The 25,706-nt window shown below is 41.4% G+C and overlaps 1 protein-coding gene across 1 annotated transcript in view; it reads right to left on the bottom strand.

Moving 5' to 3' along the window:
- sntg2 (syntrophin, gamma 2) overlaps positions 1-25,706 on the bottom strand; it is a 276,157-nt gene that overhangs the window by 177,724 nt on the left and 72,727 nt on the right. The window contains exons 5-6 of the mRNA XM_069888098.1: positions 5,247-5,290; positions 5,092-5,133 (exon numbers count right to left, since the gene is read on the bottom strand). Of these exons, the coding sequence (XP_069744199.1) occupies positions 5,092-5,133; positions 5,247-5,290 (86 nt within the window). The remainder of the gene's footprint in view (positions 1-5,091; positions 5,134-5,246; positions 5,291-25,706) is intronic.

Below are 25,706 nucleotides of genomic sequence, written 5' to 3'. Positions count from 1 at the left end.
AGGCCAGGTTATGTTACAGAGATGTTCCAACTATGAATAGGATTTGATATATATATATATATATATATATACATATAAATATATATATAAATATAAAAAAAAGGATTTTCTTGGTTGAGGAATAAAAACAAGGGAATCCAAACGTATTTTTTCATACAAAATAAATTGTAAACTGTGACAGCACACATACTCATGGTGAAACAGCCCCACTTGTACCGCTGTGCCAGCGTGGCAGCTGTGAGAAGATGGCGCCATCGGGGGACCTCCATGCCATGTGGGTTTGAACAAAGCGCGCGCCTCAAGAGAGAGCATGGTGACATCACGGAAGATGTGGGGACGGGACGTGCATGAAGTTTGAAATAAAAAGTTTGTTGAAAACACCAACGTGGTGGTAGTGACTTTCAATTCGTGTAGCAGACATTACATTGGTGACCCCAGTGAGTCCAGACAGTTTTCTGGTCTCTCGATATGGATTCCACAGAAATCAACGCAGTGGCAGTGAAACTGCCCCCCTTCTGGACACATCGCCCAAGCACTTGGTTCGGACTGGCGGAAGCACAGTTTCGCCTCCGACACATCACATCAGACACCACAATTTTCTACCACGTCGTGAGCGTGCTTGATGAATAGACCACGACCAGAGTTGACGACCTCATCCACAACCCACTGGAGCAAGGTAAATACCTCTCCCTCAAGAACCTCCTCCTTGGCACCTTCGGCCTCTCCCCGCAGCAGCACGCCTCAAGGCTCCTACACCTGGATGGTCTGGGAGACAGAAGCCCATCTTCCCTCATGGACAAAATGCTAGCGCTTGCAGAGGACCACAGATCCTATTTCCCTTTCCAGCAAATTTTCCTCGAACAAATGTCTGAGGACATACAACTCCTGCTGGCAGATGAGGACTTCTCCGATCCACGATGAGTTGCATCCCGCACAGATGTCCTCGGTCGAACCAAGTGAGAAAACGAGACTGCTCTCAGCCAGGTTGCCCGTCCAAGGCCCAGTCGGCCACAAGTGCTCCCCAAGCACAAGCCAGAAGAACACCACCCCACCTGGTGTTTCTACCATCAATGCTGGGGGGCTCAAGCCCACAAGTGCAGGCAGCCCTGTACATTTCAGGGAAATGACCCGGCCAGTGCTGTTAATGGCTACAGTGGATGGCCACGCCAACAGCCTCCTGCATGTGACCGACAATTCCTGTGGTCAACGGTTCCTGGTAGACACTGGAGCTGAACTGAGCGCGCTCCCCCCTGACCACCTTCAAGACTCGCACCCATGCACGGGGTCTTACCCTACGGGCAACAAACAGATCCTCCATCAGGACTTTCGGCACACACAGTGCACAGATCCAGATCAGCAAGGACAAGTTCCGCTGGATTTTTGTGCTGGCCTCAGTGGGCACGGCACTGTTGGGGGCAAATTAACTCCAGGCGCACAGCCTGTTGGTGGACATCAAAGGCAAGCGGTTGGTAAATACTTGCACCTTCCAATCCATCTGCCTCAATGCCACATAAGTGCCCCCATGGATGAGTATTCCCGCATCCTTGATGAGTTCTGCTCTAACCTGCAGCCGCAGTTCACTTCCGCCCTGCCCCAGCATGGAGTCTTACACCACATCTCGACCCAGGGCCACCCTCTCCATGCCAAAGCCAGGTGGTTGCCCCCCGAGAAGTTGCAACTGGCTAAGAAGGAGTTCTTCTGACTGCAGGAGCTAGGGATCATCTGCAGATCGGATAGCCCTTGGGCCTCCCCCCTCCACATGGTCCCTAAGACTTCCAGGGGTTGGCGCCCTTGCGGGGACTACCGTCACCTCAATGATGCGACCACACTGGACCGATACTCCATCCCTCACATACAGGACTTTATGGCCAACCTGCAATGGCGCTAAGGTTTTCTCGAAGGTCAACCTGGTACAGGGTTACCACCAAATTCCGGTCCACCCCGAAGACATTGGCAAGACCATGATTGTCACGCCGTTCGGCCTCTTTGATTTCCTGCCGATGCCTTTCAGCCTCAAAAACGCGGCCCAGACATTCCAACACCTGATGGACGCAGTGGGCGGATACTTGGACTTTGTGTTCATCTATCTCGATGACATCCTCATTGCCAGTATGGACCATGACGAGCACAAGGTCCATCTCCATGCACTGTTCACCCACCTGGCAGAGTTCGGTCTCACGGTCAACATGGCAAGTGTTATTTTGGTAGGCAGTTCCAGCAGTTCCTGCGCTATACCATCTCAGCAGACAGAGATGCTCTGGCACCTGAGAAGGTCGCAGCTGTATGCCAGTTCCCAAATCCCGCCACCCTCAGGGCCTACAAGAATTAATTGGCATGGTTAACTTCTATCACCGGTTCATCCCAGGGGTGGCTTGAACCATGCGACCGTTGTTTGCACTTATCGCCACGAAGAACAAAGCCACGGAATGGACAGAAGAGGCCGAGAGTGCTTTCACAGTGATGAAAGACGCCCTGGCGAGCTCCACTCTACTAACCCACCTGCAGCCAGACGCCCACACCGTGCTCTCAGTGGATGTGTTGGCTACGGCCGTTGGGGGCACCCTGAAACAATTAGTCAACAGCCAGTGGCACCCGCTTGCCTTTGTCAGCAGGCATCTCTGCCCCCCAGAACTGAAATACTGCACCTTCGACAGGGAACTCCTGGCCCTGTACCTGGCCATCAGACATTTCCGATACTTCCTGGAGGGCAGGCCTTTCACCGTGCTTACCGACCACAAATAACTCACTCAGGACATTGCTATGGCAAAGGATCCCTGGTCGGCGAACCAACAGCGGGCCTGTCCTATGTATCAGAGTTCACCACCGACATCCAAAACCGAGTGGGTAAGGACAATGTCGTGGCAGACGCGCTCTAAAGGACCACCATCCACAGCCTCGCCCTTGGCCTGGACTATGCCCAGCTAGCGCAGGCACAGAAGGACAATGTGGATACGCAAGCTCTCCGCACCTCCATCAGAGGGCTCCAGCTCCAGTTCCAGAACCTCGAGTTACCGAGCAGCCCCAACACACTGCTCTGCAATGTCTCCACCAGCTCGCCATGCCCAGTAGTTCCACCACAATGGAGGACACAGGCTTTCAGCATGGTCCATGATTTGGCTGACCCCTCGGTCAAAACCTCGGTTCGCATGGTGGTGAAACAATTCGTGTGGCATGGCCTCAAGAAGCAAGTAGACCAGATGGCAAGGAACTGCATGCAGTGTCAGACCTCCAAGGTCCACCGCCATGTAAAGGCCCCGGTACAGCAGTTCGACTCCATGGCCAAGAGGTTCCAGCACATAAACTTTGACATCGTGGGTCCCCTGCTGGTGTCCAGGGACGTCCGCTATTTATTGACAGTGGTCAACCGCGTGACGAGCTGGCTGGAAGCCATCCCACTGAGGGATACTTCTGCTGAGACCTGTGCCAGGAACCTACTCACCCACTGGATCGCCAGGTTCGGGGTCCCAGCACACATGACAAACGACAGGGGTGCTCAGTTCATGCCCGCCCTCTGGTCACAGATGGCGAATCTCTTGGGAATGAAGCTCCACCACACCACTGCATACCATCCCCAAGCCAACGGCCTAGAGGAACGTTTCCACCGGTGCCTAAAGTCGGCCCTCATGTCTCACCTCACCTGTCCCAGTTGGATGGACGAGTTGCCTTGGCTCCTGTTCGACATCAGAATGGCTCCGAAGGAAGACCTACAGGTATCATCCATGGAGTTGGTTTGCATCGTGCCGCTGTCACTACCTGGGGAGTTCTTCGGCCCGAACACCGGCCCCGCAGCCGAGAGTTGGACCTTGCTGGCAGACTTGCAGGGTAAGCTCGCCTCACTCGCGCCCCCACCACAGCAGCCGCACATCCTATGTCCACAAGGATCTGGACACAGCCGAGTTCATTTTTTACCGGTTTGGTCCATACACCATGCCCCTACAGCGCCCCTTTGAAGGCCCCTACAAAGTCCTGCAGTGCTCAGGCAAGACATTCACCTTGGGCATCAGGGGCAAGGGGGAATTGTTCACCGTCGACTGTCTGAAGGCGGCACACCTAGACCTCAGCCAACCGGTAACGATGACCCAGCCAAAATGACAAGGCTGGCCGCCCAAGACGCGTAAGCCGGTTCTGGGAGGGGATTGTGTGGTGGTGCACATACTCATGGTGAACCGGACCCGCTTGGACTGCCACGCTGGCGTGGCAGCCTCGAGAAGATGGTGCTGTTGGGGGACCTCCGTGCTGCATGGGTTTGAACAAAGCACATGCGCCTCAGACGAGCATGGTGACATCACCGACAACACAGGGCGGAGGTCGTACTACCCTTAAAGGGGCGCACATGGATTGAAATAAACAGTTCGTTGAAACCCTCAACGTGGTTGTAATGAGTCTCAATTCATGTAGCAGTCGCTACAAAACTTCATTTCTTTTCTTTCTGAAGGTTGTGGTGACAGATAAATTTACATTTATTTTTCAGAGAAAATTGAATCACATTTCTTTGAGTTTCAAGAGATACATGGCAAAGATGAGTGGATGTAGCTGACAGAGTGATTAGCCATGAGCTGTGATGAATAGTTGTCCACTGGGACTGAAAGACTTGCTGCTGGTTCTCTTCTTGAAATGTCCCAATGTACAGTGCATCAAGTGGCACCATTAGCCTTTCAGCTATGAATCTTTGTCCCACTTATTGATTTATTCTATCTTAAGCTCACTTAAAGTTTAGGCAGCATTACTCCTTCCAGTCATCTTTTCTCCATTGTATTTTATATTTCTGTCACTTGCAATCCAACACTTGGTAAGATCAGTAATGTTGTCAAAATCATCTTGCGTTGTCGTGCTTTAGTGGCAGTGTTACAATCAATAACAAAAGTACAGCAGGATCCATGGCATAACAGGAAAACCCAAGTGGGTTGGCGTACCACTAAGGAATTTGATTATCAGTCATGTATACTTACTTTTTATATAGTGGCAGTAAACCTTGCTTGAACAATATGCTACTAAGCTATAGTCACTGGGTGAAAATGTTTTACAATCATCCATTGCTACATTCTTCCGCCACCTTTAATTCATCACTGCATAAATTCAGTTAACACTCACCACTTCCTCATGTGTAGCATTTTCAACATTAATGCCATTGATCTGCAATTGAAAAAAATGTAGTATGTATACATGCCAGAAATAATTTCATCTAATTTATCTGCAGCATCTCTTAAATAAAGAAAATAAAAATTCAATGGAAAAGTCTCACTAACTTGCAACATTGCATCTCCAACGAACAGCATCCCAGTTTGGTCAGCTATACAACAAAATAAATAGTAACATTTATGTGAGAAAATGTGACCAAAAATACATGTGCTGATAAAGGTAAAGGTTTCATTATTGCCATGTAATACTACATTTAGAATGTAAGGCAGAATAGAGAGTCAGCACTTTGTCTAGCACCCCTCACAGAAATCAACAGCACCTGGTGTTCCTAGACCACACATGTCAAACTGAGGCCCGCGGGCCAAATTTGGCCCGTGATATAATTATATTTGGCCCGCAAGATCATATCAAATATGTATTAGAGCTGGCCCGCTAGCTGCCGCGCCAGTATAGCGCATGCACAGCTAATACTACAAATCCCAGAATGCTTTGCAAATGCATTGGCGCCAGCCCGTCAGCCCGCTAATCGCCCCCATCTCCTCTCTTTACTGTCATTAGCATCTGCGACCTATCGCCCAACTCACATGGAATAAACCCCTTATGAAAAATGGCCAAACGAAAGACAGAAAACAGGACCTTTCAAGACAGGTGGGAGGCAAACTCTGACCCCAGAGTTTGATGAACTTGCATCTAAGAAGCGATGCCAAGTATCTGGCTTAGACCCAGGTGCATCAGAGTAAATCACAGTGTAGCAAGCTAAGCTTGGATTAATATTTTCTTTGGTTAACTTTGGACTGTTCATAGTTGAAAGATTGGATTTTCATTGAAGCAAGTTGTTATTTTTTTGACTTATTGGCTTGTGAAAAAAAATACATTTAAAAGGAGCTTAAAGGCTATAGAGAAATATTATTTATTGAATATTTTATTTCTCATTTGTTAATGCTTCTTCTGGAAAGAGTTCAACCAAAACTATTATTAAACATTTATTTTAATAAGAAAAAGTTTAACATTACATATGTTGAAAAAAGAGAAAACATGCAGATGTTTTTGAAAATTTTCAATAAATATTTAGTTTGGCCCACGACTTAGTCCAAGTTTTTAATTTTGGCCCTCTGTGAATTTGAGTTTGACATCCCTGTCCTAGACGGTCTCCCCTCCAAGTACTGATCAGACCTGAGACTGCTTAGCTTCCGAGATCAGATAATCTCAGGTACATTCAGGTTATTAGGTACTGTCGGTGAAAACCATCTTTACAAAGGAAGGATTTAGGACCAGTGTTAACTCCCTGTCTTGTGGAGCAGAGTGATTTGAAGAGGGCATTTTTTCCATTTGATACCACTGTTATGAGCGCTGGTCAGAATAATTTTGTTAAATAAAGTGCATACCAATGAGATTGCAATTTTTTCATCTTTCCTTAATGGTTATTGATTTTGATGGAAGGAATGATCACAAGAAATCTATCACTGGCTGCCAACTTTTCCTCACCCTTATTATGTAATTGCACAAAATTAGGGCTAAGCAATGATTTCAAAGGAGGATATTTTGTTCACAAATTTAACCAGAGGGGAGGAAATTGATCATTCCTTAGAAACAGCAAGTCCCATGCGTGCTAAGTCTAACAAGAAAAAAGTTCATGCAAGGTCCAGACAGGTCCAGGAGGTATAGAAGCATGGGATCGTTTGAATTCAGAATTGGCTGGCCCTGAGCACAGAAGACAGAGGAAGGGTGTTATTCTGGCTGAAGGTCTGTGAGCATTGATGATACCACATATATAAATATCTTGGATGAAAACGGAGGTGAGTGGGTTGTAACTTTGCAAATGCTACGAGGAAAGAGTGGAATTATGGAGAGCGTAGGGGGATATAATAAATATTGAGTTAAACAAAAATACTGCAGATCCTGGGGTTGAGTGCAATACACAAATATGCTGCAGAAACCAAGCAGGTCATGCAATATCCATTGGAAGTAAAGGGTAACCAACATTTCCGGCCAGAGTCCTTCATCAGGTTTGGATGCTGCTTGGGCTGCTGAGTATCTCCAGCATATATTGCAAAGAATATCAATGGATAGAGATGAATTACAGTACGGGAAAGGAAATACCAGATGGAGCTTAATCTGGGTAAGTGTGAGTTGTTGCACTTTGGGAGGCCAAGAGTAACTGAAAGGTATGCAGTTAAAGGTAGGACTTTTAAAAGCAAGTTGTGCAGAGGGAAACTGGGAGCGTTCAGGCCAAAAGCTCCTTGAAAGTTGCTAGCTGCATTATAAAGAAGTTGTATAGTTGGTTGGTGCATTGAGTATAAAAGCAAGGAAATTATATCACAGCCATATATTACTTTAGTTAGGCAGCATTTGAAATGCTGTGTGCAGTTCCAGTTACCGCATGGTGAGGAGAATGTGGAGGCCTTGGAATGGGCACAGAAGAGATTTACCAGGATACTGCCTAGTCTCGAGGGCTCTGGGGAGAGGTTGGACAAATTTATTAGATTTTTTTTCCTGGAGCATCAGAAGCTGAGGGGAAACCTGATAGAGATTTATAAAAATTTGTGAGGCAGAGACAGTATTGTTTTCCCACTTTAAAAATGTTAAATACTGGAGGACGTACCATTAAGGAAAGGGTGGGACATTTCTTATTTAATTTTACACACACACACACACACACACACACACACACACAATGGTTGATGCCTGGAATGGGCTGTCAGGGGTAGAGATAGAAGGAAATACAATCAGAGCATTTAAGAGGCTTGTAGAGAAACACATGAATGTCACAGGGAATAGAGCAGTGGTTCTCAACATTTTTCTTTCCACTCACATACCACCTTAAGTAATCCCTCAACTAGCCTATGCCATAGGTACTCTGTGGTTAGTAAGCAATTACTTAAGGTGGCATGTGAGTGGAAAAAAATAGTTTGAGAACTACTGGAATAGAGGGATATCTATCATGAGCTAAGCATCTGAATTTTAGTTCATTTTGTGCTTCATATTGAACTTGAGATTGTGGGATGTATTTTTCTTTATTTACATTTGCTGATTTTTTTGCTCTACCAATAAGTGGTAATTCTGCCTCGTCCACAGGGGGACAAAAATCTCAGGAACATATGCGATGTATGTATTAAATCTGAATGAAAAGTTTGATTATTGTTAATACAAATTGGATGGTCATAAACCAATTTTGGAAAGTAACAGATATACTTTAAAACTTTTATGGACAACAATTATTGTAAATAAGGGTATGTCAGAAGTAATGAAATGTTGACCACGTAAGGAATTATGTGTTACCAGCCATATTAGAGCAAGTTGTAAAATATATAACTTAAAGTACAGCCTTTATTTGACAACTATTTTAAAAGCAACTGTTGAAAATCAAGGCCTGTCTTGTAATAATAAATCAATTTAGGGACACCCTGTTCAATTTAGGTACTGCAGATTAAATTTATAAAAAGAACTACATTTCGACACACAAGATACCTCAAAGCACTTCACACAATGCAATATATTTTGAAGTACGGATAGGATGAGAACAAACTTCAATCATTCTGCATCAGTTAACTTCCCACAAATGGCATTCAGATGAATGATCAGTTAATCTTCTGCTGGCAGCATTTGTTGAGTAAGATGAAAATGCATTTACACTTTAAAGGAATCAGTTTGATGTTTAAGACTAAAATGTATCTTGTTTATGATTCAAGAAATATGGCACCTGACACAAGCTTGAGTATCAAAGGATATTAATAGATCCTGAAGACTGATGACTCCAGCCTTTTCTATTGCTGTTATTTCTGTAAAACTGCTTGTGAGAAATAAAGACAATTACTATAAGCTGCTTCTCATAGATCTGTTTAAAACCAAGGCATGTTCCAAAGCACACAATGAACTTTGATAGCTGTCAAAGGAATGGAGGAGAAATGGTAAAAGAAAGAAAAAAAATACTTATAGAATATCTTTCACAGCCTCAGACATCTGCAACAGATAAAAGTGTACAAGGGATCCCTGGTTTATGGAAGACCAGGCTTACGGAAATCTAATTTTACAGAAACTCTCCCATACATGTTAAAATATTTCTCAAGACAGCAAAATTAGTTACCAAAATTTAAACATCTTCTAGAGTTATGGAACAGGGGCAGTGGATAGATAATTCTAAAGGCATCCAGTCTTCAAAGAAAAATGACACTCTGATTCAGTAGCATTATAGCAATAGAGGAAAGAAAACAAATAGATGTTCATGTCAATCAAGCCTCATTACGATCGTTTTAATCTGACATGGAAAATTTTGATTATGGACATTTCTCATAATCCAGGTACTGTGTGTACTTTTGAAGTGAATTCAATGCTATAATGTCAGAAATATAACAGCCAATTAACCTTAGATTCCTTCTGACTCACAGCTTCATGAGGGAATGCTTTAACATGATAATCTCAAACAAACTACTTTACAATGGTCTTGGAAATTAAATTTTATAGCTGCTCAATATATGCATATAAAGAAACCATAAATAAAGTTACACATTCGGAAGGAAAATATAGTGAAGCACGGCTAATTAGATGCTACTTCAAAGACCTAGTAGCAGCATGATGGCCTGAAAGGTCTCCTTTAGTGCCATGTGCTTCGATGATCTCACGAGTCACATTTGAAGGTACAAGAAATTATAATCACAGTTTTACATGGAAATAAAAACATTAATTTGCTTGAATTCAAACCACATACACTCCAGTATTAAGTTTAGCAAGCATAAAAAGGAATTCATTCACTTCTACCACAGGAAAAAAGAAAGCACTGTGCACATGTACATTTCACTGGTTTCATTTATTGTGTGGAGCAAGATAGTGTGCACTGATATTAAAAAAAAGTCAGAACCAATTTGAAAAATTGAAGAAATTACAAACAGTGATTTTGAACTAACTGTAACTTGCCAATGTATTCTGGAGATTCTGCTGCAGAATGTGAGCTTATAAATATTTTAATTAAGGATGATCCTGTTGCTCACTGTGTGAACATATCCCTTGGAGCATCATCCTTAATATTTTCTGAATTACAGAAACAAAAAAAAGAATGGAACCAGCTGGAAACAATGAGGAAGGTAGCAAATCATTTAAATAGTGCTTGGAAAAAGATTGTACGTTCCCAAAAAAATATGTAAATTATAGTCAGCACACAACCCAGAAATCTATTCCAATATAAAGTACAGAGGCTTGAGTGGAGATTTCATGCTGAATTTTAAAAAATGGTATATTTACAAATTTTAAATCACAATACTAATTACAATACATTCAATTCAAAAGCTATTTCAAAAAAAATATACATCTGGTAATATAAACCCACCCAACTCACATCTCCCCTCCCCATAAAACCCCTAGAAAGAACAAAGAAAGAAGAAAGAAAATAGTGTTATGAGCCCAGAGGACCCATAAACCCAGCAGCAATAGAAATTCACCAAGACAAATGGTTACTTAAACAAAAGTTGTTTTTAATGATCTTTATACATGAAAACAGTATCTCTCTTTAACTTATCACTATTGACTTAACTAACCTAAATTAACCTCCTTCTAATTCTAAGCGCACGTGTATGCAATAAGTTTATAAGAAAAGTTTTTTGGTTTGCAGTCCAATCTCACTTCTCATTCCTTGAAGTTCACTGGTTGCAGGCAATTTTTATACTGTGCACAGAATTTAACATTTATGAAGTTGACCAGGCTTTGGTGCTTGAAAGGTAAATGGTTACCGCTCAAGAAGGTTCTTGTCATTTTCAGAGAGAGAAATTTGTTGTTCACTGGACACCCACAACTGATTCTTTGTAACCAGCCACGTCAGTGTCTTGCTGAAGAAACTTGCCCCATCAGGGTTTTCCAGGTGATAATGTCTTTCTTTCAAGTCACCACAGGGTTCCTTTTTGTTCTCTTATTCCAAGTTAAACATTAGGCAGCCAGTCCTCTTGTATGAACCACAAGGGCTTTGACCAGGCTGAACTAAGCACTCACAACCCATCTTCCAAATGAGTTTTTCCACAAGCTTTCCAGCTTGTCCTGTTCCAGTCCCAGCTGCTGCTGCTGACTGTAGCACAGCAGAACTGAATTCTCTCTCTCTGAGAAAAAGTACACAATCCTCTTAGAACAGCAAGTTCTACTCCAGCCTGCGGCTCCGATGAGTTATTTAATCTGTTCCCTTTTTGTAAACAACAATCCATTAGCGAAGTCTCTTGGGCACTCTCCAAAGCTTTTGCAAAGGCTCTTGGAGCCGGCCTGTCTAGCATGAGCAGAGCTCCAGTATTTAAAATAAGATCTGTACTCAAGTGTTTGTATGTGACTTACACTAAAAAACCTGCACCAATTTATCTCCAAAAACATATCTATAATCTGTCACAATAGAAAAAGGATCGGAGAATGCCAAGGGAATAGAGCATTTATATAATAAAGTCTAATATTGGATGCTACCAAGAAATTAGGACTTTAGAGAGTCTATTAAACATATAAACCCACATTTTGTAAACATAGTATTCATATTTTCTGAGAGACACGATATTTATTTTGTAAACTGTAGGTAATCTTCTCAAGTGGTATTCACAAACGAAGATCTGCATGCCATCTTTCCCTACCAAAATCTGTATCTGACTTCAATGATATTGCTATGCATTTCCTAGAACCTGTTAAAGCAATTTGTTCAAATTCAATTTTATACAGAGTAAATTTTAATTTAGTTATTATAACCTTAATTTACTCAATAAAAATAACATTGAATCAATAAAAACAACTTAACCCCCATAAATCATTCGCAAAAGTTAACAACTTCCAGCCAAAAATATTTAACGTTAGGACACTTCCAAGTAGAATGCAAAGAAAGTTCCAATCTCACATCCAAACATAGGAACATAGGAAGTAGGAACATGAGTAGGCCAAAAATGGCCCATCGAGCCTGCTCCACCTTTCAATAAGTTCATGGCTGATCTAATTTATGACCTAACTACACCTACATGCCTTCTCCCCATATCCCCTAATTCCTCTATCATGTAAAAATTTATCTAACCAAATTTTAAATATGTTTAATGAGGCAGCCTCAACCACTTCCCTGGTTAGAGAATTCCAAACATTCACTACTCTCTGGGAAAAACTATTTTTCCTCATCTCTGTCCTAAATCTACTCCCCCGAATCTTGAGACTGTGTCCTCTCATTTTAGTTTCCCCGGCCAGCTCAAAAAACCTTCCTACATCTATCCTATCCATATCCTTCATAATCCTATATGTTTCTATAAGATCTCCTCTCATTCTTCTGAACTTGAGCAAATACAATCCTAGACAATTTAATCTTTCATCATAAGTCAATCCCTTCATCCCAGAGATCAACCTAGTAAACCTTCTCTGGACCGTCCCCAAAGTCAGTATATCCTTCCTCAAATATGGAGACCAGAACTGGACACAGTACTCCAGGTGCAGTCTCACCAGTACCTAATACAGTTGCAACATTACCTCCCTACTCCTGAATTCAATTCCTCTAGCGATGAAGGCCAACATTCCATTTGCCTTCTTAATAACCTGCTGCACCTGCAACCTAACTTTTTGTGATTCATGCACAAGCACTCCCAAGTCCCTCTGCTCAACAGCATGCTCCAGTTTTTCACCCTTTAAATAATATTCAGCTCTTTTATTTTTCTTGCCAAAGTGGGTAACCTCACACTTACTAACATTGTACTCCATCTGCCAGACCTTTGCCCACTCATCCAGCTTAACTATATTATTCTGCAGACTCTCCACTTCCTCATTACAATTTGCTCTTCCACTCAATTTGGTGTCATCCGCAAACTTGGCTACACCACATTTTGTCCCCTCCTCTGAGTCATCAATGTAAATGATGAACAGTTGTGGGCCTAATACTGACCCTTGTGGCACCCCACTTACCACTCTCTGCCAACCTGAAAAACTCCCACTTATCCTGACTTTCTGCCTCCTGTCAGATAACCAATTTTCAATCCAGGCCAATATACTTCCCCGGACTCCACTTTCCTGTAACTTACTGATAAGTCTCTTGTGCAGCACCTTATCAAACGCTTTCTGGAAATCCAAATGTACAACATCAACCTGTTCCCCTCTATCCACCGCACCCATTATATCCTCAAAGAATCCTAACAAGTTTGTCAAACAAGATCTTCCCTTTCTAAAACCATGCTGCATCTGCCTGATTGAACCCTTACATTCCAAAAGTTTCACTATTTCATCTTTAATGTTGGCTTCAAGCATTTTTCCAACTACAGACTTCAAGCTAATTGGCCGATAATTTCCAGTCTTCTGCCTACATCCCTTCTTAAAAAGTGGTGTGACATTTGCTGTCTTCCAGTCTGCCGGGACCTTCCCAGAATCCAAGGAATTTTGGTATATGACCACCAACTATAACTTCTGCCATTTCCTTCAGAACCCTTGGATTCATATCATCAGGACCAGGTGATTTGTCTGGCTTTAGTCCCATTAGTTTCTCCCACTACTTCCTTTGTAACAACTATTTTATCAAGGCCCTCCCCAACATTCGCATCAGTGCCTCGGCCATTTCCTCATTTTTTGCTACCAGTTTTCCTTTCTCATCCTCCTATGTTAACTCTGGCCACCCTCTTCCGTTTTATATATTTATAAAATTATTTGCTTTCTGTTTTTATATTTTGTGCCAATTTACTTTCATAATCTTTTTTCCCATTTCTTATTACCTGCTTTGTAACCCCTTGTTGTCTCTTAAAGTTATCCCAATCTTCCAGTTTCCCACTGCTCTTTGCAGCTTTGTACAACTGCGTCTTCAATTTTATACTCTCCTTTATTTCCTTTGTTAATCACGGTTGATTTTTCCCTCCCTTGCTGCCCTTTTTCCTGACCGGAATATATTTTTGTTGAGCATTACAAAATATTTCTTTGAAAATCTTCTACGGTTCCTCAACTGTTTCATCAATTAGCTTGTGCTCCCAGTCCACTCTGCCCAATTCCTCTCTCATCCTATGGTAGTCACCCCTGTTTAAGCATAATATATTAGTTTTAGATCTAACTATTTCCCCTTCCATCTGAATGAGAAATTCAATCATACTATGATCGCTATTTCCCAGATGGTCTCTGACTGTTACATCATTTACTTAAAACATAAATCTGATAAAGCAGGATTCAATCTGTTTAGTTTTTGTGGAATCAAATATAACTTATGCAAAAAATTATATTGAACTAACCTATACCTAACATTTATAATTTTTGTCATGTTATTCTTAAATAATTCCATTTAATCTTTCTCATTTATTTGTCTGGTAAGATCCAGTTTCCACCTTAAACTTCATGCTGAAATGAGCAAACAATACGTCGTTAATCCAACACTCAATACAGTACATTTCTGATTAACTGAAAATTGATCAATCAAAATTCCGAATATCTGAAAGGTTTGTTTGGTTTTTTTTCTGGGTGAGACATGATGTCACAATTTGAAAAAAAATTTATCCACTGTCCTCAAGTGGGACGACAGGGTATCAATTTTACAAAGGAGAAATTTGTCCACAATGAAGGAAAGGATAGCACTGGTTATTTATTCATAAATTGTCATTGTTTTTGCCATGAGTTATTGCAACTTTGTGATAAATTGCATTGTGGCATTCTCAGAATTTGAATTGAATACCGCACTCTTTCCCCGCTCACCGACCCAAGCTGCGCTGCTGCTTTCTTCCCACTTGCCAGCCCGAGCTGTGCTCTCTCCCCACTTTCCCGAGCCGCTCCCTCTGCTGGAGGTCAATCCCTGTGCAATCTCCTACCACTTACAGGTGAGGTGAAACATCAGGCTCCCAGACAGGAGCGGGGACTTTGAGCTCCCTGGCAGGATTTGCAATGGCAGTGGGGAGGTATCAGGGATCAGTGACAGCCAACACAAATATTCCCCTAATGCTACTGGTCTGCTTTAGACAAAATTCCCGAAGATCTGAAAAATCCGCTTAATCGAGAGAGGTCTGGTTCCAAGCATTTCTGATAATCGGAAACTGGAGGAACTGATATTAAAGAACTAGAACAGAGGAAACACTGCTTCAGTGAAGAAGAACCTATCTTTCAATCCATTGCCAATAATTTCATAGAATCAATGGGATAAGTTAATCTGCAAGAAATCAGAGTTTTTTTACATTACATCAAATCTATTTTAAGAAAATGCAGAAAGGAAACAATACCCATTTACCTCTGAATTAGATTAGATTTACTGCCTTCCACATACTTTACTCCTTACAGCTCAGAATTCTTGGAAGAAGCAAACTTCTTATAGTTGTTGCTCTCTTGCCAGTCAGATTAAATTTGGTTGTAGCAAATTGGTCTTCGAAGACTGGTGCAAGTCTACAACACTCTGGAAGATGTGAGGTAGTGAAGATTTATCAGATTTCTGAACTACAGACTCATTCAGAGACTCATTTGAGGACATGCACTTTGCTCATTATTTATTACTGAATATTTATGCTTCTGATTTGCGCAGTTAGTTTGTTTATAGTTCTTTGAGTACAATTTACATTTACATTGGTAATTATAAATTCTGCCTGGCCCATGGAAAAAAGTAATCTCAGGATTGTATGTGATGTCACATATGAACTCTGACAATAAGTTTGAACTTGAATTTGAAAATTCAATGTTAATGTAATTGGGTTTAAGGCTGTCGAGGAGGATGTGATGTTCGTCAAGCATGACAATGGATGAAGGTGAGGACAGATACATTTGAGGAAATGAACAGGAGAATAAAAAATGTTAGTAACTTGCAGTTCTCGCTTTGATCTACAAAGTAAAGGTTTTGGTGAAGTGGCAAACCAGTCTGTGTTTGATCTCACAGATGTGGTGGAGTCATACTGAATGCATTGAATGCAGTAGATTAGGTTGGACAAGATGCATATGAGGTTCTGCCTCACCAGGAAGGTCTGTTTGTGGCCCTGAATAGAGACGAGGAAGGGAGATTTACCCCCTGTGGATGCTGTGAGGCCGGCTGAGTTCCTCCAGCATTTCTTTTCAATATTTTCTTAGTTTCAGCATATAAATGTTACATAGGTACATGAAAATAAAATAGAATATTAATAAATCTTATCAAATGCTATTGTAACTTATGTTACATTAAAAAAAACAGAAAAAAAAATTAAATACTGATCTACTAATCAAACCTTACCCTACAGAGGCTTTAAAAAAAATGGGGTCATAAACCAGAAGATAATGAATCTTACAAATTTTGAAAATAATTAAGAAAAGAACCCCATAAAAAAAAACATGCCATCATGTCATGTGGGAGAGACAGCATCTTTCCATCTCATTAATGTGGCCCTTCTAGCGAGATAAGGGAAGCAAGGACAATGACTTGGGAAGCAGTCAATATCAGACCAGCTGGCCCACTTATTCCAAAGAGAGTGAGAAAAGGATTTGGAGTCAAATTAATATTAAGGACTAAAGACAAGGTACGACATACCCCTTCCCAAAAATTGGAAAGAGAAGGACATAACCAGAACATATGAAACAATGTGCCTTCTTCATTTATATATTTATCACATTTAGAAGAAAGATTAGAATAACATTTAGCCAATTAGACTTTGGAACAGTGGGCCTGGTTCACTACCTTAAGCATACCTCCAGCATCTCTGTGTGTCTTGACATAAAGGGAAATGCTTTGCACTTCCTGCTGTTACATAGGGGAATGCCCAATATGATGAAAAGGTGGGTGGGAGGAAAGATCAGACGAAGGAATGACAGATAGACTTATCCCTGTGAAAAGTGGATAGCGGTGGGGAAAAGATGATGCGGCTGGCGGTGGGGTCTTGTTGAAGTTGGAAGAAGTGTTGGAGAATGCTGTGCGAGTCATGGAGGCTGGTGGGGTGGAATGTAGGATTAAAGAAATTATGCCCTTGTTCTGTCTGGTATGGGAGCAAATTGAGATATGGATAAGGGCTTTATCAAAGATACCACGGGAAGTAATGTCAGAATAATGAGGATAACTTGGATGTCCTGGAGTGGAAGCCCTTACCCACGGATTTAGTGGAGGTGGAGCAGAGGGATCAAAGAACTGGATTGCATCCTTCCAAGAGATGGGGAAGGAAGAGGTACAATCCAGGTAGTAACTAGGTATTCAATAAATGCCCATGAATAATTTGTCTCACGAGATGGAAACAGATATCCACAAAAGGGAAAAATCTGAATAAATTCAAGGATAGGGTGGAAGTTGTCAATGATGTTAATGAACTTGTCAAGTTCTGTGGGGGTACAAGAGGTAGCTACCAATGCAGTCATTGATGTAGCAAAGGAAGAGTTGGGGAGTGAACATGAACATGTGGCGACTCTTTGGTTCAGGGGAGGCAGAGGGATTGATATGCCCAAAGTTTTTACAGGCCTAGGCCACCTCACATCTCACCTCCAGGTTTGGACACAGGCCGCAGCCTCCTCCACAAACCAGCTCCCACCGCAGGAGGACCGTCACTGACGTCTCCAACCCCGCTCCATCTGATGATGAGATTCACATCCATCCCCAGGCACAGCTGCTTTATTGTCCGGGGGAGACCTGTTGCTGTGGGAATGACGCTGGGTGATGTTAACCAGATCCTCTGATGTCATCACACAGAGTTGCAGGAAGTTCATAGCAAGTCATTCCAACTTTCAGTAGCAGTCCCACGCCCGGGCTGCGACCACCCTGTCACATGACAGCCAGCCCTAGCGTACACGTGCTGATGACACAGGGCCTGAACACTAACGCTGAGTGCCGTTTCCCCAGCAACAAACAAGTTCCCAGAGCAGGCTGTGGCCCATGTCCAGACCCAGGTTGGAGGTGAGATGCGCGCCACCCCAGGACTGGATTGTAGTGGAGCGGGGCTGCTGTTATTGACAATTTGTTCATCATTTTGCTTTCTCTGTCCAATTTTTTTCTTCTTGTTTTGGCTGAATTTTTCTGACTGTTTAGTCTGAATTTGGAAGGGTTGTTGACCTCGCCCCTGCACCCCTCCTCCCATCCCTTTAGGTTATACGCCTATGGGAGTGAATGACAAATTATTGCCGATTTTCAGCCTTGGTGTATATCATATTCTTTTTGAATGTAATGTCTTGCCAGGAACACAGAATCTGTGCAAGTATTAATGGAAATCTATATTGCAGGTGTAGTTCATGTCAGGCAGTTTTATTCTATTTTTGGAATGTCATTTTGATGCAATAGCTAGATGGATTAAATTATCTAAGTAGTTAATTCACTTTGAGAGGCAACTTTTATCAGGATTTGGTATTGGCAAGTAACCAAAGTAACAAACCGAAAATTGTTAGCAATAGTGTTATTTGTTAGTGACCATCAAATAATTAAATGTGATGAGATCTGAGATTCTGTGCCTTGGATTTTGATGGCTCTTGTCAGTTATTTTAATCAGGTTAGATATGCTACAGAATCCATGTGGTTCATTCATTTGAATGAGAAACGTAGGCCTCAGAATAGTAATGGAAACACAAGTAATTTAAGAACATGGAACCATGTTTAATATTTCTAATTGTGTGAAACTGATTTTAGTTGACTTCAATTTAGAAAAATAGCATTAGAAGTTATTTATATCATTTTTTTCTTTGGCTTGGCTTCGCGGACGAAGATTTATGGAGGGGGTAAAAAGTCCACGTCAGCTGCAGGCTCGTTTGTGGCTGACAAGTCCGATGCGGGACAGGCAGACACGGTTGCAGCGGTTGCAGGGGAAAATTGGTTGGTTGGGGTTGGGTGTTGGGTTTTTCCTCCTTTGCCTTTTGTCAGTGAGGTGGGCTCTGTACTATGAATAAATCTGAAAAGCTCTCTGCTTCATACATCAATAGCTGATAAAGCAGGACAGGGGCTTTGACAGTTACCAAATATCTTGATGAGAGTTCTGTGGATGTAGCTTGTTGTGGATTCTGAGTAAGATTCAACTACATACTTGGAGGCACAAACATCACTCAAGACCTTCCTGACCCTATTAACATTGGTCTAATTGATGTTTAGAAGTTACATTTTGTGGCTTAGTACAAGCAGTGGAATCTGTCCAGAAAATTTCAGGCCTGTGAATGATTAAAGTTATAAAATTGAACATTTTTAGCAAATCCACCAAAAGAGAAGTCCTGAACAGAATTTTTAACTTTGTAAAACTAAAGATTTTCTTCAATATTAGACAAATGCAAGATCTCTATACGCCAGAAGAAAATTTAGAACACATTAAGTTACCAGATAAATGAATGAGACTGAACTGGCACATGCAGTTAGCTGATGCCACTGAAGGGCAGTTGGGGAAACAGCTGTTTCACACTCCAGTGACCCAGGTTCAAGCCCAACCTTGGAAGTTGTCTGTGTGGAGTTTGCACATTCACCCCAAGACCAGGAGGGCTTCATACAGATGCTCTGGTTTCCTCCTATATTCCAAAGATATGCTGGCAGGTCTACTGGATTCCTTTGTGGAACTTAATGGCAAAAAGAATAAAAAAGAGTTTGTGGCCATGTATGTGAAACAATAAGTTGCAGAGATTCAGGGAAAAAAGTCCCCTTATATATTCCCTTTAACACCCAAAACTGTTCAATTAAATATTATTACATCTCCATCTTCAAACTTGCTGACAATAATACTGTAGTGGGTGGGTTATCAAATAACAATAAGATGGAATATAGAAAAAAAAGCTAGTGGCAGCCACTCTTTGAATGTCAATAAGTCAAAGAAGATGATCATTGACTTCAGGAGCATGGGCAGAGTCCACATCTCCAATCACTTAAATGGTGCTGATGGCTTCATGTTCTTGGGTATAAACATCTCCAATGAGCAATGATCAAAAAGCACACCAATGCCTTTGGCATTCCCCCCCCCCCCACAACAATTTCTACATGTACATCATGAAAAGCACACTTGCTGGATTCATCACAGACTCACCATGTCCCAGCCACACACTTCTCCCAGTGGGCAGAAGGCTTCAGAGTGTGAAAATACACACCTACACTACAGGCTTAAAGACAATTTCTTCCCCACAGCCATCAGGCTCCAGTATGAATCCCATAATAGTGCTCTCATGCTATCCTTGCTTGGTACTCATTGATCTTCCATTTCATTGCAATCCTATATTCTATAAATTGTGCTCTTTACATAACTGTGTACAGACTCTCTGATCGTAGTAAAAACACAGCTGGTCTCACAACGTCCATAGGAGATAAAGATATAGAACTGACATTTCAAGCCTGAACCCTTCTTCAAGGTATGAGTAAAAAGCAGGCAGGCACCTGAATTAAAAGAAAGGGCAGGACAGGAGAGCAGACAAAAGGTGTTAATTGGATATGGACAGGAGGAGAGGAGAGAGGAACATATTGGGTGAGGGGGGTTTGGTTCTGTGAATACAGAGCTGGGGAAAGATAGATGGGAAAGGAAGAGAGAGAGAGAGAGTGAGCTAGAGGAAATACCTAATGAAATTGGAGGTCAATGTTAATAACATTCGGTTGTATTATAGATAACCTGTTGGTTTGTTCACAGAAAAAACTTACTGTAATTTCTCAGTGACAAAGACTTAAACTTAAATCTTTAACCTATGATCTGGCAACCAGAATAGTCTAGCTGTGGATTCAAATTTATATAGTTGTTATACAACTTCCATGGTTTTATAGTCTATGCCCAGTTAATGAAGGCAAGTATCCCCTATACCCTTTTCACCACCTTATTATCCACCACTCCCACCTTCACAAATCCATAGATTTGTAAAGCAAGGATTGACATCCACCAAAGGGGCCGACAATTCAATATATACGCTCTTCCCATTTTACAACCCATCAATATCGTCCTGCAGCTGATATTGATAAGTATTGAGAACCAATGGTTTTGCTTGATAACCAAAAGTTATGTTCTTACCATTGTAGTGACCAAATTTTTATTAACATTCCACATTTATTTAATTACCTAAAGTTCTCAGCTGCCATGGTGATATTGGAACTCATGTCACTGGGTCAGTGGTGCAGAAATTCTGGGTGTGAAACCGCAATTTAACCACTGATTCTACTGAAAGGGAGTTAGATTTATTTTAAAGCTCAAGAGAGGATTTACTCACTTATATGCCTGACTATAATGTAAAAATATTAAAATTACAAACAAATCAACAGTGTTCTGAAGCTGTCCTTTCTTTTTACTAATTTGCTTTTTTTCTCCATTGCAAATATGTACTCTGTAATTGTGCTCTTTCCCTTCTACTTTATACAGCTGTATGTTAGAGTTTACCTGTTAGACTGCTCACAGAAGAACTCTTCTCATTGTAACAGGTATAATGTGATGAATCAACTTAGCCAATTTGTACAGATTAGATTTAAACATGATCATAAACAATAGAGTACATTACTGAGAAGATAGTCAAAATAGGAGCAAGATGATCAACATCATTGTTGAGGAGGTTGAAATAAGGAAGTTGAATGTCTCAAATTTTCAGAAGGAAAATGGAAAATGAGAACATTAACGCATCAGAAAGATTTAGTAATCATTATTCAGGGAAATTGAATGCAATGTATATAAATCATCAGGATACATCAAATTACAGCCCAAAGGATGACTGGACCCTTCTTACATTTCCATGGATAAAAGATAGCACTGGAAGGCTAACAGGGGAAAAAAGAAATGGCACTTGCTTCTTTTGGGAATGAGCCACCAAATTATAAACAAGTTAATTCACTTCAAGTATCACTTCACAGAACTAAATGCTTCCTTTACTCAGGGAAAAGCATCGAGTTAATTGCAAAGTAAAAATTCCCCAGGAGAAGATGGTTTTCCTCCTGAATTTAATAATAAATTTAAAGAGTTGTTGATTCCTCTTTTGATGAAAGTGTTAGATCAGGCATCTGAAATACGTACTCTCATGAAAACATTTTCAATGGCAATTATTCTGTGATCCCAAAAATATTATAGGAACCTATTAAAACCATCATCTTATAGACCTATTTCATTATTAAAATCAGAAGATAATTGCCAAAACCTTGGCAAAAAGATTGGAGAAATTCTTGCTGAAATTGAAAAATATGGACCAAACAGGCTTTGTGAAAAAGAAACAATCTGCTAGCAATGTAAGTAGGCTGATTATTATTTATTTAGCACAAAAGAGGGGTGATCCAAGTGTCACTGTGGTATTAGTTGCAGAAAAAAAGCATTTAATAGACTGAAGTACTGGAAAAATTTGGTCTAGGCCAAATACAATGATCTGAAAGCTAAAGTGGAGACCAATATTCACATTTCTACATCTTTTCAGTTGTCAAGATCTGGTAGACAAGGATGTCCGCTATCTCCACTTTATTCATTTTAGCTATAGAACACACATGTCAAACTCTGGCCCGCGGGACAAATTTGGCCCGTGATATAATTATATTTGGCCCGCAAGATCATTTCAAAAATGTATTAGAGGTGGCCCGCCCTGCAGCGAGAGCCGATGCTGTTTTTTGGTAATGTCATCCCCACCATCCTCCCCCTTCATTGCACATCCTTCCCCATTGTAACACAAGAAATTGTAACATGAGAAGTCTGTCGATGTCATCAGCCGGCAAGCCAGTTGGAAGGCTCCCCGCACAACCAGTCACTTCTCCCACCTGTCGAGCGGTGCGGCGGATGGGCGAGCGCCTGTGATTTCCTGTTGGCGCGACGGACATGGAAGGCTGCGCACGGCCCCCGGGCAGCACGAGCCCCGTGCGACTGGCACCGGATGGCCCTTCCATAGCGCGAGCGTACTTCTCCCGGTCGCCAATGCCTTCAGCGCTTGCACCCGCGCGGACCCCAGGGACGGCTGGTTCAGCCCTGCACGTGAAGAGAGAGATGGTGGCTGTCCGCAAAGGCTGATCGGCAGCGCGCTGGGCCTGAGTGGGTGGGTAATCAGGGGTGGGCAGAGGGTGTAGGTGAGGAGTAATGGGCAGGGGAAGTTATGGTGGTGCGAGGGGCAGTTAGAGGGAAGGATGAGTAGAAGGAGGGGTGGATAGGAAAGAGGTAAAAGGGGAGGGGAAGGGCGAGTAGCGGAGGGGTGATTAGAGGGTGAGAGACTGATAGAGAGAGGAACAGGTTGAGGGGAGAGGCAGTAGAGGGGCGTGTATAGGATGGGGTGGGTAGAGGCAGAGCGAGTGGAGTGAGGGGTGAGTAGAGGTTGGGTAAAGGACTGGTCAGGTAGAGGGATGGTGGGTTGAGGGTGAATAGAGGCCTAGAGCCTGAGGAGTGAGCAGGAAATGCTGAGTCCTGATGCAGGCCAAAATGGACACAGCCTGTGAATGCTGACTACATCTCCACAGGGACCAAATATGTTTCCCTCAGGTCAAGGAAAGGGTGAACATGAGCTACCTACTCCTGACCTGTAACATTATCCTCCTAAAGTTATATCCTAAAGTTTAACATTACATATGTTGAAAGAAGAGAAAACATGCAGATGTTGTTGAAAAATTTCAATAAATATTTAGTTCGGCCCTCGACTTAGTCCAAGTTTTAAATTTTGGCCCTCCGTGAATTTGAGTTTGACACCCCTGCTATAGAACCTCTTGCAGAAGTAATTCATCGAGATCTGGATATTAAGGTATTTAGGGTTAACCAGGAGTAATATAAAATTAATTTATTTGCTGATGATATATTGAGGTATTTGGCAGAACCAACAAACTTATTACAAAAATTATAGTCAAAACTGGAAGTTTATGGGAAAGTTCTGGATTATAAAATAAATGGGGATAAGAGTGAAATTAAACCTCTTACAGGAGGAGACTATACTCAGTATCAAAGAGATACCCCATTTAAATGGCAGGAAAATGGGATAAAATACTTACTAATATGTATGGATGATAACTTAAAACATTTAGACAAATTGAATTACTTAACTTTTCTCAAAAAGATTGAAGAAAATTTAAACAGATGGACAGCCTTACACATAATACTAGTGGGAAGAGTCAATTGTATTAAAATGCATACATTTCCAAGAGTACAATATCTCTTTCAATTACTGCATATACCATTATCTCAGAGATTCTTTTAGGAGTTCAATAAATATATCAGAACATTTCTTTCGATAGGTAAGTTGTCAAGAGCCTCTATAGCAAAATTAACTTGGAAATATGAACTTGGAGGCTTAAAACTCCCTAATTTTGAAAATTATAATTGAATGGGTCAAATAGGATTTCTTTCTTTTTTTTGAGGAAGTAGATAAACCAACAGGGGTGAAAATAGAATTGGAGAAAAGAGGAGAGAGAAGAGCAAAGGAATTTATATATAAATGGGATTGGAAATTACTAACTGGTGAAAGAGAAACCCCTTTGCTAAAACATTTAATATCTTGTACAAAATAAATAGAGATATTGGAACAAGAGGGTGTGACAGATTATGTTATATTTTATTTTGTATATAGATATGTTTAAAGGAGATAAATTGTGGCAGGATTTATTTTAGTGTAGGTCACATACAACAAAACAGATCTCATTTAGAATGCTAGAGCTCAGCTCAAGTCAGACAGTTCAGGCTCCGAGTGCCTTTGCACAAACTTTGAAGAATGCCTGTAAGGATTTCACATGTAGGTGTTAATTGGACCTGCTGTGGAGTAATGGATTATTGTTTTGGAAAGCAACAGATGAACGAACTCAGAAGATTGTGTCCGGTGTTGCTGTCTGAGTGCTGTTCTGAGAGGTTCATGTGGTTTTCTGAGAGAGAGAGAGAGAGAGAGAGAGAGAGAGAGAGAGAGAGAGAGAGAGAGAGAGAGACCCTGGTCAAAGCCCTTCTGGTCTATACAAGAGGAGAGAGGACAAGCTTCATAATGTTTCACTTGAAATAAGGGAAACAAAAAGGAACTCTGTGGTGACCTGAAAGAAAGAAGTTATCATCTGGAAAACCCTGAAGAGGCAAATATTTTCAGCAAGACACTGAAGGGATCAGTTGTGGGTGTCCAATGAGCAACAAATCTCTTTCTGAAAACCAACAGGAACCTTCTTGAGCGGAAACCATTTACCATTTCAACCACCAAAGCCTGGTGAAATTCATAAATGTTAAATTCTGCGCACAGTAGAAGAATTGCCTGCAACCAGTGAACTTGGAGGAGTGAGAAGTGAGATTGGACTGTGAATCAAAGAACTTTTCTGAACTTATATACACATTAAATAAATGTGTGTTTAGAATTAGAAGCGGGTTAAGTTACATTAATTGTTAAATACTAAAAAAGTTAAAGTTTGATCCTGTTTTCATGTTTAAAGATAATTAAAAGCAATTTTTGTTTAAATAACCATTTGTCTTGGTGAATTTTTATTGCTGCTGGGTTTTGGGGTCATCTGGGCTCATAACAGGGGACTTACCTCCCAAATCTCCTAACTCACAATAGGCTTATACCTTGTACAATGGGAAAACAAATTTTTGAAATTTGGTCTTATAAAGGAATCATATATATTGAAGATTGTTATGAGTGGGGACAATTTATGTTATTTGAACAATTAAAAAATAAATATGGAATTCTTAACAACACAATCTTCTCCTATTTTTAAATCTTTGGCTTGGCTTCGCGGACGAAGATTTATGGAGGGGAAATGTCCACGCCAGATGCAGGCTTGTTTGTAGCTGACAAGTCCGATGCGGGACAGGCAGACACAGTTGTGGCGGTTGCAA

This window comes from Narcine bancroftii, chromosome 6 (assembly GCF_036971445.1).
Source record: "Narcine bancroftii isolate sNarBan1 chromosome 6, sNarBan1.hap1, whole genome shotgun sequence".
NCBI lineage: Eukaryota > Metazoa > Chordata > Chondrichthyes > Torpediniformes > Narcinidae > Narcine > Narcine bancroftii.
The sequence above is the reverse complement of the archived record's forward strand: the minus strand, read 5'-3'. Positions and strand labels throughout refer to the sequence as shown.